The 13,783-nt window shown below is 42.6% G+C and overlaps 1 protein-coding gene across 2 annotated transcripts in view; it reads right to left on the bottom strand.

Annotated features, from left to right (window-relative positions):
• The window catches only part of lepr (leptin receptor), a 132,355-nt gene that overhangs the window by 50,092 nt on the left and 68,480 nt on the right, over positions 1–13,783 (bottom strand). For both annotated transcript variants that reach the window (XM_048539680.2, XM_048539679.2), the window contains exon 12: positions 1,480–1,633. In XM_048539680.2, coding sequence (XP_048395637.1) covers positions 1,480–1,633 — 154 coding nt within the window. The remainder of the gene's footprint in view (positions 1–1,479; positions 1,634–13,783) is intronic.

Raw genomic sequence — 13,783 nt, 5'->3', positions numbered from 1 at the left:
TGGAAAAAGAACATATAATAAAAGCTGAAATGCTGATGGATCAGAAACTAAAAAGAAAGATTGACTCATGTTTCAGGTGCATTACTGATGCAGTGCTGTATTCTCCAAATGCAATTCAGTTGAACAGATATTTTGACTACGAACAAGAGGCCACAGTAAATCTATACATTTCTCTAATGTATTACCAGCTCAGATAATTCATATGAGTGATTTCTCCATCTATTCTACATGTCTTTCATGCAAGAATATGAAAGACAAAACACTTTTGTGGTCAAGAGGTAAATGGCAGTGCTGCAAAATGATCTATTTTGTGATATACAGTACTGAGATAATGCATTCTTATCTAAGATACAATGTATGCCAGGCACGGAGTAAAGATTACTGCCCACATGAACATACCAAAGTACAAAATTGTTGCCTATTTCTGCAACAGCTCACCGTTGCATTTTAAAAAGTCATAATTGTTTCAAGAGTACCCTGAAAACAAATTTTTTTATGACTTTTCTTCAAGCCAGGGCTGAAACACACTGACTAAAAAAAGTCACCATATGTGAAGTAAATATATAAATACCTCCCCTCAATATAGTAATTTTTAAAAAAGCAGAGATGTTTGAAATTAATTGATGGTAAGGTATCAGCAGAGTTACAGAGTGCTGGAAAAGTTAATACATTGGGAAATGACTCAATTTGATGGCCTATTTGAAAAGCAACTAGCATCATCAATTGATACTTTGGCTTTACAATGAATCATTTCTAACTGAATAGGATGGTAAATTTGCAGGTGGTAATTTTGGCTGTAATAACAGCAGTCATGTTGTATGCATGCACTGACTGCTCCACAAATGGAAAATGTTTACATTTGGTTACGTTGAAATCTTTTATTCCATCACAGAACATCTACAGTAATTACATTCGTGGACTTTATAATGTTAATTATAATACAGAAATTGAGGCTCATGACTCAGTGGATAACCTGCCAAAAAGTGTTGTGGTCAGTAACTGGCCTAGGCTGAACTGCGCTGTTAATTGATCCCAGTTAACAGTGTGGTTAGAAAATTAAGCTAAGTCAAAGAGGAGAATACTAGATAGGGTTCCTATTATTGCTCCAGAGACGCCTGTTGGAAAATGCATAAGAATATTGAGTGAGAACAAGGTTTTCGTCCTGATTGGGCTTTATCTGAACACTCAAATGTTTGAGGACCCACATAAATGATAGACACTGGGTAAGTCATTCCAGGGTTTGCAAAACCTGTGTAATTGGACCCAAGGAAAGTGGGAAAACAAAGAGGAAGAAGGAAAATAAAAATGCAGCTAATAAAATGTGCAGTAACAATAAACATTACTTTGTTACTTGTGGAAAACACTGTTTAAAAACACAGTTTAGAACCATCGCATACAATCTGAACTTGTTCATCAACAACTCGGAATTATATGAGAATTTTAGTAGCTACTGTCACGATGATCATGCTAAGAGATTACCCTGGATATCTGCGAAGTTGGTGTTCACTAAACTGCTCCATTCACTGTGGTATCCAGGTCCTTCAAATCTAGAACAACGTATTCGAACCACATACACTACACAAGGATCAGCTACTTCTGCAATGACTGATGTTTTATTGACAGCAAATAAAGTCTGCAAAGAAAAAAAGTAATGGCGATCAATGTACAACAAAGCTGAGTGCAAATATATTTCAACTTCTGGTTCCAGTATGTGATGAATTAACAAAAGATGTGCTCATAATTGTTAGGGATGGCAACATAGAATAAAACCTCAATATTATTTAAAACAGAAAATTCACTCATCAGTTTTCTCTACAAGACAGCTCAATAAGTAAATTATCTACTTATAATAAATAGTGCTGTGTTTTCATAACTCTAAAGTATTTGAGGTTTAATGTCAGGTCTGTACTAAATTAACTGACTTCACCAGGGTGTACCATGAACATGCTGGGACTGATTTCGATAGCACTGAATGGAAGAAGTGTCAACAGCAGTGGAAGGTGGTGGGAGGGGGCCATGTTGGATAAGGAAAGGAAGATCAAATAGAGTTTCTTTTCTTAATAAGTCTTGAATGATCCCCAATGGAAGAACAGGCAGAATTTATGGTTCCTGTCACAAAAGAGCACTGTCTGAACCAATAGGATTTCTAGAGGATGAATGACCACTTAATAAAAGATAAGGTCAGTATAGTCTTGCCAAACTCTAGGGCTGTTCTTCTCATTAAAGAGAGAGAAACCGACTGATGGTAGTTTAGCCTGCTTCAGGTGAGGTAATACTTTGAGAACGAGAGTCTTTTATGCTGACCTTATCCAAGGTGGGAATTGAACCATGCTATTGGCATCACTCACCAGCCATCCAGCCAACTGAGCTAAACAACTCCAAGAAATGTTAATACTTCTGATGTTTTCTTCAAAAATCACCCAATGATAAGCATACATATGTAACATGGAAGAATCCATGAAACGTTCTTAGGAAACCTAATGTTCTGAAGATTGCTGAATTGTTTTATTACAATGTTTAACACCTCTAAATACAAAAACACCACTGTTTAAGATTAAAAGTAAACCTTGACTTCATCTGACATTTTCTCCACGCTGAACAAAAGCATTTTTCATATTTATCAATGCACAATGATAAGCACTATTGGGAATATGACATTTATTCAAATGCAAATGGAATGTGAAAAATCTATTTGTCCATTGAGCCTGTTATTGCCATAGGTAGATCTATCCAATGATTAGTTAAATATACTTTCCTCAATTTTCTAAGCAAAAAATCTCATGTAAAGAAGAAGAGGTAACAACAGGTAAAACTCAAGGAGATTAAAGCCTGTGAAATATTCCTGAATCTGCAAAATTAAATGATTAAAATTTAAGAACATGAATTCAAACATATGTCTTTACTGGATTAGAAATCACACAAATGCCACCAACTCTGAAAACAAATGTCAATGTAACGTCTTGTTGTTCAGTTGGTAAGGCACTTGGGTTCAAGACCCACTCCATGACTTGTAAACCATGAATGGACTATTCACACTATGGTTCAATTGTTAGTGATTCAATCTACAGTCCTTTCAACATTCTACACATTGTCGAAAGGAGGAAAGACTGTGAAGATCTGCAAAACAAACAAACTGTTGCAGGTACAGTTTATAAACAAAGTGAATTTAACTCGGAGTTTCATTGATGAATAGAAATTTCTCTCCTAATAGTTTATAGCTTGGTTTCAAACTTCAAACTGCTTAGAATTGGCCTTTCATACACCACAATACTTCCATGGTAATAAATCTATTCAACAATTGGTTCACATTCCTGCTCCACACTGGCTACATGTCTCCACAACCACTGTCCCAAATTAACCACTGAAAAATACTTACAAGGGCCTCAATTTTCCCATCAACCCTAAACTGCACCACACACCAGCCACAGCTGGTGTCACCAACTGGTCGAAAGCACTATTACTAGATCCTTTCACTCAGGTACATCTTAATTTGAACAACCAACTTCAAATTCCCTTTTTACTGCCTCTGATATAAACACTCATGTCTTTCAGTCTCTTCCTTTTATTTTTTCCCTTATTCCCATTCTTGGCAGGATGCATCTCTATCCTTGAGGCCACCCCCAAATTCTTCCTTCTGAATTATCTCGTTAAGCTCTTCCATCCATAGCAATAAAGAAGACACAGAGAAATGTTAAGGGGAGGGAAGAATTGCAAAAGAATTGAAGAGAAAGATGGAAAGAGGACTAACAAGAAAAGAGTGCAGCAGGGAATAACAGGCATATGATCAGAACAGAGTAGATGAAATTTGCCTTGGACTGTGCAATTCATGGGTGACAGCAAAATGTGAAGTCAATAAAATATAATGTAAAAGAGACACCCATTGTGCACTACTACTCAAGGTGAATTTCATCCTCAGAGAGCCTGCAACAGAGCCAGATAGGAAATAGAACAGTTTCTGTGATCTACGGTGGGTAATATAATCTCATTAGATTATAAAAACACATTTTTCATAGGGACATCATCAAGTATTAAACCAAATTCATTGTGCAATTTATTATTGATGACCAATACTCTTGTATCTCAATATCCCACCCACTCAGGCACTATATAGTCTAAGCCTTCAGATAACAATCAATCGATCATTAGGAGCACAAACTATGAGAGAGCAATAACATCAGCGCACAGTAGCCACACCTGAAACAAACAGCAGTACCACTGCATTTGCAATAAAGGGCTTTATCACTTTTTGAAGGTCCCAGTGCACATCTGGTTTATCCAGAGGTAGCTCAGGTATACCAGGGCTGTTTATAGCCTAAAGAGGAAGCTTCATTAATATTCACCTTCCTACCTTAGCAAATATATCAAATAAGCAAGACTTCAAGAAATCTCAGCATGGAAGTCAAAGCAGGTACGTGATGACGTCAGCTCACCACTGGTTGTGACACAGCTCCATGTCGCACTTCATGAGATGATCCACAGGCACCAAACACACATGCTCCTTATGCATGGACTTCGGCATCTGATATTTAGAAACCCCTCTTGACCATCACGAAACCTCTCCAGTACCCTTGCAGGATGCTTATGATGATTGAAAGGCTGCAGCAGGGACCCTTTGTGCACATGGTCAGGCACCCAGCTCAGACACTGGATCAGGAGGCATCTCAGGGCTGATTGTTTAGCATTATAAAGCTGTATGGTATGGAAACAGACCCCTCGGTCCAACTCGTCCATGCCAACCAGATATCCTAAATTAATCTAGTCCCATTTACCAGCATTTGGCCCACATCTTCAAAACCCTTCCATTCAAATAGCCATCAAGATGCCTTTTAAATGTTGTAATTGTACCAGCCTCCACCACTTCCTCTGGCAGTTCATTCCATACACACACTACCCTCTGCATGAACAAGTTTCCCCTTATGTCCCTTTTAAATCTTTCCCCTCTCACCTTAAACCTGTGCCCTCCAGTTTTGGACTCCACTACCCTGGGGAAAAGACCTTGGCTATTCACCCTATCCATGCCCTTCATTATTTTATAAACTTCTATAATGTCAATCCTCAGTCTCTGACGTTCCAGGGAAAGTAGCTCCAGGCTATTCAGCCTCTCCATGTAGTTTAAACCCTCCAACCTTGGCAATGTTCTTGTAAATCTTTCTGGGCCCTTTTCAAACTTCACAACATTCTTAACATCGCAGGGAGACCAGAATTGAAAGCAATATTCCAAAAGTGGTCTAACCGATGTCCTGTATAGCTGCAACATGACCTTCCAACTCCTACACTCTATGCACTGACCAATAAAGGCAAGCATACCAAATGCCTTCTTCATTATCCTATCTACCCGTAACTCTACTTTCAAGGAGCTACGGATCTGCACTCCAAGGTCTCTTTGTGCAGTGACACTCTTCAGGAAATTACCATTAAGTGTATAAGTCCTTCCCTGATTTGCCTGTCCAAAATGCAGCACCTCACGTTTATCTAAATTAAACTTCATCTGCCATTCCATGCCCACTGGCCCATCCGATCAAGGTCCCATTGTACTCTGAGGTGACCATTTTGGCTGTCCACTATACCACCAATTTTGGTGTCATCTGCAAACTTACCAACCACACCTTCTACGTTCATATCCAAGTGTTCTCTCAGAGTGCACTAATTTTGCGAGGGAAGGGAGACAACATTTGTTCTGTATGACACTGTGTTACATCAATCCCATGTTGGCTTCCTCAGGAGACCCACAGCCTAAGCAGCATGCAAGCAGCCAGGGCTCAAAGAATGATGGAGTGCTCCTCAACAAGATCCATGGAGGTATCTGTTAGTCCAAATTGCAACAGTCATGGTTTTGGAAGGGGCTACCAAAGAAATCTTGGTCAGTGCAATGCATCTTGTTGCTGCGATGCACTGGTGGGGAAGACAGTGAAGGTTTAAGCTGGTGAATGGTGAAGTGAATCAAGAGGTTACATACAAAAAAACGTATGTACAAGGAGCAGAAGTAGGTCAGTCAGCCCTTCAAGCCCGCTCCACCATTCGGTAATATCACAGCTCATTTGTTTATGTTCTATACTCTACATTCCCATTTAACCTTAATAACTTTTGAACCTCTTGCCTCTCAGGAATCTATCTCCAACTTAAAAATATTCAAAGCCCCGAACTGCACCACCTCCTGAGGCAGACGATTTCCAAGTTATACAACTCTTTTGAGAGAAAAAATCTCACTCCTGCCCTAAAAGGGTGGCAGTGTCCCCTAGTTCTGGGCTGGCCCACAAGAGGAAATATCCTTTCTATGTTGGACAGAATGCTGGCTCAGTGGTTAGCACTGCTGCCTTGCAAGCAACCATCTGTGCTGAGTTTGCACATTCTCGCAGCATTTGTGTGGGTGTTCTCCAGGTGCTTCGGTTTCCTCGCACATTCAAAAGATGTGCAGGGTGGATGGAGTGGCCATGGTAAATTGCCCATTGTGCAGGCTAGGTGGATTAGCCATGGGCAAAACACTTTTCCTCATAAGGTAACCACCTCATTCCAGGATTCAATGCAGTAAATCTCCTCTGAACCACTTCAAATGCGTTTACATCCTTCCTTAAATAAGGAGACCAAAATTACACAGTGTTCGAGATAAGCTCTTATCAATGCTGTATGTAGCTGAAGCACAACCTCCTTACTTTTATGTTGAATTCTCATAATGAAGGATAATACCCCATTAGCCTTCTCAATTATTTACCGTACCTGCATACAAACATTTCTTGACTCATACATTAGAACACCCAGGCCCCGTGGCACTTTGGAATTCTGCACTCATTCTTGATTTAAATGTTACTCTGCTTCTCTGTTCTTACTTCCAATGGACAACTTCACATCTTTCCATGTTATACCCCAGTTGCCAGACATTTTTTCTCTCCCGCCCAACTTATATGAGTTTACATCCTTATGTCATCTTCACAAGCTATTTTCCTAACCAGCTGTGTGCCATCTACAAATTTAACTAACATACCATTCATCTCACATCTAAATTAACTTGAACTGTAAAAGCTGAGAGTCCAGCAGGACTCTACTTGTCATATCCTGCCAGTCAAAAAAAAAACTAATTTATACATACTCTCTGTTTTCTGCCAGCATCCAATACTCTCTCCATATGAATACACTACCTACTGCACCATGAAGTTCCACTTTGTGCAAATTATGTGGCACTGTCAAATGCCTCTGTACATCAATGGACTACCCTTCTATCAACGTAGTATGTCACTTCTTTAAAAAATTCCAACAAATTGTTTTCACAAAATTCACATTTCCCTTTCACAAAACCATGTTGATCCTTCCCTGAAGAATTCCTGCATCAACGTGCTGGGGCCAAAATGATTGACCTCCAACAACCACAAAAACCTTTGTGTGTCAAGGTACGGCGCCAACCAGTGAAATGTTTCCTCTGGATACCCTGGGTACAGTTTTGCTTGGGCTCCTTAATGCTACAGTTGGTCACATGTTCCCATTACGTCAAGGATAGTCAGACTCAGCTCTTCTGTCAATGTTTTAACCAAGGCAGTAATGACACAAACTGAACTCAAACTAAGCATCCTTGGGCAGGTTATTGCTGTATAGGTGCTGCTTGATACAGCTTTCATTACTTTGCTAATACCATGGGTTGACGGGCAGCAATTGACTGGGTCAATAATGTCCTACATTTATGGACAGGACAGAACTGAGCAATTTGGCAGGTTGATGCCATGACTACAGCCATACTAGGTCAGAAGTCACACAACACCAGTTTATAATCCAACAGGTTTATTTGAAATCACAAGCTCTCAGAACACTGCTCCTTCATCAGGTGAAGGAATAACACTCCAAAAACTTGTGACTTCAGATAAACCCTATAAAGGGATTTCAGATACCATAACCTGGTGTCATGTGACTTTTGATCTTGTCCTTCCCTGTCCAATATCAGCACCTCCCTGTTTTGTAGCTATACTGGAACATCTTAGCTACAGGGTGGGTTGTTCTGCAGCATACAACTTCAGTACTACAGCCAGAATGTTGTCACGCCCATAGCCTTCACAGTATTCACATGGAGAGATTCAATTTGGCTGAAAACTGACATCCATGAGGCTTGGAGACCCCTGAAGGAGGCTGAGAGAGATCTTCATATGGCAATTCTACTGAAGATTGTTGCAAACTCTTCAGCCTTAGCTTTTGCACTGATGTGCTGGATTTCCCCAGTTGTTAACAATGGGGATATTTGTGAACCCTACTCTTCAGGTTAGTTGTTTAACTACTAAGTCCACCACCATCATTACAACATTTGACTAAGTACAACATCAAGGAGCTAAACTGATGTCAATGTACAGGACTGCGGAGCACTGAGTTCATCCATTGTGGGACTGCCTGAGCCTATCGAATGTTGTTTCCAGCGTTTGGCTTAAAGCAGTCCTGCATGCAGCCTCACCAAATGGCACCTCATTTTTAGGTTTGCCTCCTCCTGCTCCAGGCATGCTCTCCTGCACTCTCCATTAAACCATGGTTGATCCTACAGTTAGGTAGGAAAATAGAGTAGAATATATGCCAGGTCATAAGATTAAAAACTGTGGTTGAAAAGAATTCTGCTGTTGTTTATGTCCTACAACTCCTCATGGAGTCCAGTTTTGACTGCAGTGGATATATTTTAAATCTATTTCACTTAGCACAACAGTAGTGCTACACAACACATACACAGCATCCTCATTGAGAAGACAGGACATTCTCTCCACAATGAGCATGCAGAGATCACTCCTACCTACACTATTATATGCATCTGTGAGAGGTAGATGGGACAGGACATGCCTTTTATTTTCCCTCTTTTTGGTTCCCTTGTCATCTACTGCAGATCCGGTCTAGCAGCTATGTCCTTCAGGACCAGGCCAGTTGCATCAATCATGACACTTATTGTGGCTACTTCACTGATAATTGATATGTTTTAGAATATAACTTTTAGGTTTAATAATTAAACTATTGGTGATAGATGAATGAGATCATCTAATGGAGAAATCAATAAGGAAGCATGAAGTAAAAGTTTGGAGTTAACCATAGTTAAAAACTAACCAGGGTTTATTTCACAAGGTCAGAAATGAAAGCGAGAATTTTGATAGAATGAATAAACTTGTAATGGAACTGTACACTCTGGAGAACAGACTGCAAGGCTCTATTAGAAATATAAATCATTCATTTATTTTACAAAATCAAGGACCTATGCTGAAGGTAAAAGAATTAAATTGCATCTCTGTCTGACCATCCCATCTGTCTGACAAGGCATGTTGCCATTGAGATAGGGATTCAGGGTGGAACCTGTTTCGAAGATTCTTTTGTTTAATTTATCTGTCTGTGTTGCGAGCAGCTGTAATCAGTTCAGTTGTGAATAGACAGAGGCAATAACAAATTTGTTCTTGTGTAGATTTTTCAATAGATTGCAATTGGGAGAGCCAAAGTAAATAGACATTGGTTTGTTAAGTCTGTACTTTATAAGAGGAAAAAAAATACTATCTTTATCATGCACCATGTGAAATACAAATAAGGACTCTATCTCGGTTTGGATTTCATTACAAAAAAGCAGCTGCAACAGTTGCATAGCTTAAAGCTACAGTAGCCCTCACAGACTCTTGGAACTCGGCCATGTGAAAGGATCTGCCAGGATCTGGGAGTTAACTGTAGGGCGTGTGGCAAATATAAAGAATGCTGGAGAAACTCAGCCAGTCTGGCAGCATCTGTGGACAGAAAGCAAGAGTTAACATTTCCTACGTCTGTAAGGATCAGTACAAACAAAAAGCCACTGGCAAATACAAACATTGGCTAACAGTGTAGGATGAGGATCAGCAGGTAAGATACATGGTCCGTGAAGTGAGGTAAAACAATGGAAGACAAGAAAACCGTGCAAATTCTGAAAATTGATCTGGAAATGAACAGAATAGGAAGATATCAAATTTATAAAAGGAATTCTGATCTCAGGAAGAGGAGATCTTGCAGTAGTAGTTGTCAAGAACTATAAGGGAGACCCATTAGAGGTCATAGTTTGACAAGAAAACTACGGAACAAGTTGGCAATGTAATAACAAGTTGAAACCATTATGACTGAGAAGTTCTAGAGGATTCAATGAAATTAAATCGTAAGTTGATAAAGGATGCCAAACAAAGTAAGTGGGAGAGATAATGGGAACTGCAGATGCTGGAGATTCCAAGATAATAAAATGTGAGGCTGGATGAACACAGCAGGCCAAGCAGCATCTCAGGAGCACAAAAGCTGACGTTTCGGGCCTGGACCCTTCATCAGAGAGGGGGATGGGGGGAGGGAACTGGAATAAATAGGGAGAGAGGGGGAGGCGGACCGAAGATGGAGAGTAAAGAAGATAGGTGGAGAGGGTGTAGGTGGGGAGGTAGGGAGGGGATAGGTCAGTCCAGGGAAGACGGACAGGTCAAGGAGGTGGGATGAGGTTAGTAGGTAGCTGGGGGTGCGGCTTGGGGTGGGAGGAAGGGATGGGTGAGAGGAAGAACCGGTTAGGGAGGCAGAGACAGGTTGGACTGGTTTTGGGATGCAGTGGGTGGGGGGGAAGGGCTGGGCTGGTTGTGTGGTGCAGTGGGGGGAGGGGATGAACTGGGCTGGTTTAGGGATGCAGTGGGGGAAGGGGAGATTTTGAAACTGGTGAAGTCCACATTGATACCATATGGCTGCAGGGTTCCCAGGCGGAATATGAGTTGCTGTTCCTGCAACCTTCGGGTGGCATCATTGTGGCAGTGCAGGAGGCCCATGATGGACATGTCATCAAGAGAATGGGAGGGGGAGTGGAAATGGTTTGCGACTGGGAGGTGCAGTTGTTTGTTGCGAACTGAGCGGAGGTGTTCTGCAAAGCGGTCCCCAAGCCTCCGCTTGGTTTCCCCAATGTAGAGAAAGCCGCACCGGGTACAGTGGATGCAGTATATCACATTGGCAGATGTGCAGGTGAACCTCTGCTTAATGTGGAATGTCATCTTGGGGCCTGGGATGGGGGTGAGGGAGGAGGTGTGGGGACAAGTGTAGCATTTCCTGCGGTTGCAGGGGAAGGTGCCGGGTGTGGTGGGGTTGGAGGGCAGTGTGGAGCGAACAAGGGAGTCACGGAGAGAGTGGTCTCTCCGGAAAGCAGACAGGGGTGGGGATGGAAAAATGTCTTGGGTGGTGGGGTCGGATTGTAAGTGGCGGAAGTGTCGGAGGATAATGCGTTGTATCCGGAGGTTGGTAGGGTGGTGTGTGAGAACGAGGGGGATCCTCTTGGGGCGGTTGTGGCGGGGGCGGGGTGTGAGGGATGTGTCGCGGGAAATGCGGGAGACGCGGTCAAGGGCGTTCTCAATCACCGTGGGGGGGAAGTTGCGGTCCTTAAAGAACTTGGACATCTGGGATGTGCGGGAGTGGAATGTCTTATCGTGGGAGCAGATGCGGCGGAGGCGGAGGAATTGGGAATAGGGGATGGAATTTTTGCAGGAGGGTGGGTGGGAGGAGGTGTATTCTAGGTAGCTGTGGGAGTCGGTGGGCTTGAAATGGACATCAGTTACAAGCTGGTTGCCTGAGATGGAGACTGAGAGGTCCAGGAAGGTGAGGGATGTGCTGGAGATGGCCCAGGTGAACTGAAGGTTGGGGTGGAAGGTGTTGGTGAAGTGGATGAACTGTTCGAGCTCCTCTGGGGAGCAAGAGGCGGCGCCGATACAGTCATCAATGTACCGGAGGAAGAGGTGGGGTTTGGGGCCTGTGTAGGTGCGGAAGATGGACTGTTCCACGTAACCTACAAAGAGGCAGGCATAGCTGGGGCCCATGCGGGTGCCCATGGCCACCCCCTTAGTCTGTAGGAAGTGGGAGGAGTCAAAAGAGAAGTTGTTGAGTGTGAGGACGAGTTCCGCTAGGCGGATGAGAGTGTCGGTGGAGGGGGCCTGGTCGGGCCTGCGGGACAGGAAGAAGCGGAGGGCCTTGAGGCCATCTCCATGCGGAATGCAGGTGTACAGGGACTGGACGTCCATGGTGAATATGAGGTGTTGGGGGCCAGGGAATTGGAAGTCCTGGAGGAGGTGGAGGGCGTGGGTGGTGTCACGGACATAGGTGGGGAGTTCCTGGACCAAAGGGGAGAAAATGGAGTCCAGAGCTGGAAAGAATTTGCTGTCTACCCTGGAGGTACCAGATAGGTGCAGGCACCTTTCAATGTGGTTGAAAAGAATTCTGCTGTTGTTTATGTCCTACAATTCCTCATGGAGTCCAGTTTTGACTGCAGTGGATATATTTTAAATCTATTTCACTTAGCACAACAGTAGTGCTACACAACACATACACAGCATCCTCATTGAGAAGACAGGACATTTTTTAATACAAATTGACATGCACAGAAAATGTGCTTCCTTATATGACATGAGGTGAAATCAAACTAGCACCTTGGGGTTTTAAAGAGAAAATTTGTGATCGAGATGTTAGAGTGGATTCTCCTACTTCAGGAAAAGTTATTCAGAGATAGTAAGAACTGCTGATGCTGGAGTCTGAGATAACGAAGTGTAGAGCTGGATGGACACAGCAGGCCAGGCAGCATCAGAGGAGCAGAAAAGCTGACGTTTCGGGTCTGGACCCTTCTTCAGAAATGGGGGAGGGGAAGGGGGCTCCGAAATAAATAGAGACGGGGGAGGTGATGATATGAGGTGGATAGAGGAGCAGATAGGTGGAGAAAAGACAGACAGGTCAAGGAGGTGGGAATGAAACCAAAAAGGTGAGTGTAGGTAGGGATTTGGTATGGGGGTTGGTCAGTGAGGAGGGAGGGGTGGGCAGATGGGAGGGAAGATGGACAGGTCAAGGAGGTGGGGATAAGGCTAGTAGGTAGGAAATGGGGGTTGGTCAGTGAGGAGGGAGGGGTGAGTAGGTGGGATGAGATTGGGGGTGGGGAGATTTGAAGCTTGCGAAGTCCACATTGAGACCATTGGGCTGCAGAGTTCCCAAGTGGAATATGAGGTTATCCAGAGACCAATTTTATCTTTTTAGCAACACACCATGGACAAGTACGTCAATCAGTATAAAATTGTATTATTGTGGGATGAAAAGTTTTGAAAGTACTTTTGAAACCACATAAAGACATGGCATAGAAAGGAAACTTTGGAAACTAAACAAATGTGCTTATGAGTTGAATGATGCAGCAAGGGTTTGGTATTTCTCAGACAGGCCCACTGTGCTGAATGTAGGCTGCATTCAGCTTAAAGCAGATGCAGTAATATTCTACTGTTATCACACAGAGAAAATGGCAGGCACCATTATGATGTACATCAATGGTATTCTGTGGGAAGAATCTAAGTGATGTGTGACAGAAAAAAGTAAAAAGGGAAATTATGATTGGGAGTCAGCAGTTGGGCGGTGCAACCTTTAAATGCATTGTGTTGGAAATTAAGCATGACAATCCAGCATTCACTTTGGATCAAAAGTCTTATTTGAAAAGTGTTAATTACCTTCCAATAAATTAGGCCAGATCCTCACAAACTGATGATTTTGCAAAGAAACAGAGCCATTAAGAAGCTTGATTGGACACTTAAACTAGTTGTGCATGCAGACTAAAACCTGATTCCATCAACAACTTCATCACCTCAAGAGACATTCCATCCAAAGCTTCCAACCTGATAATTCTCCAACGCCACACTACCCGTTTCTATCTCCCACCCAAGATCCATAAACCTGACTGCCCCAGACAACCCATTGTCTCTGCCTGCTCCTGCCCCACCAAGCTCATCTTCTCCAACCCTGATTCGGTTCTTTCCCCTTTTGTCCAGAAACTCCCCACCTACAT

Source organism: Stegostoma tigrinum, chromosome 8 (assembly GCF_030684315.1).
Source record: "Stegostoma tigrinum isolate sSteTig4 chromosome 8, sSteTig4.hap1, whole genome shotgun sequence".
NCBI lineage: Eukaryota > Metazoa > Chordata > Chondrichthyes > Orectolobiformes > Stegostomatidae > Stegostoma > Stegostoma tigrinum.
Note: the sequence above shows the minus strand (reverse complement) of the source record. Positions and strands in the feature narration are given on the sequence as shown.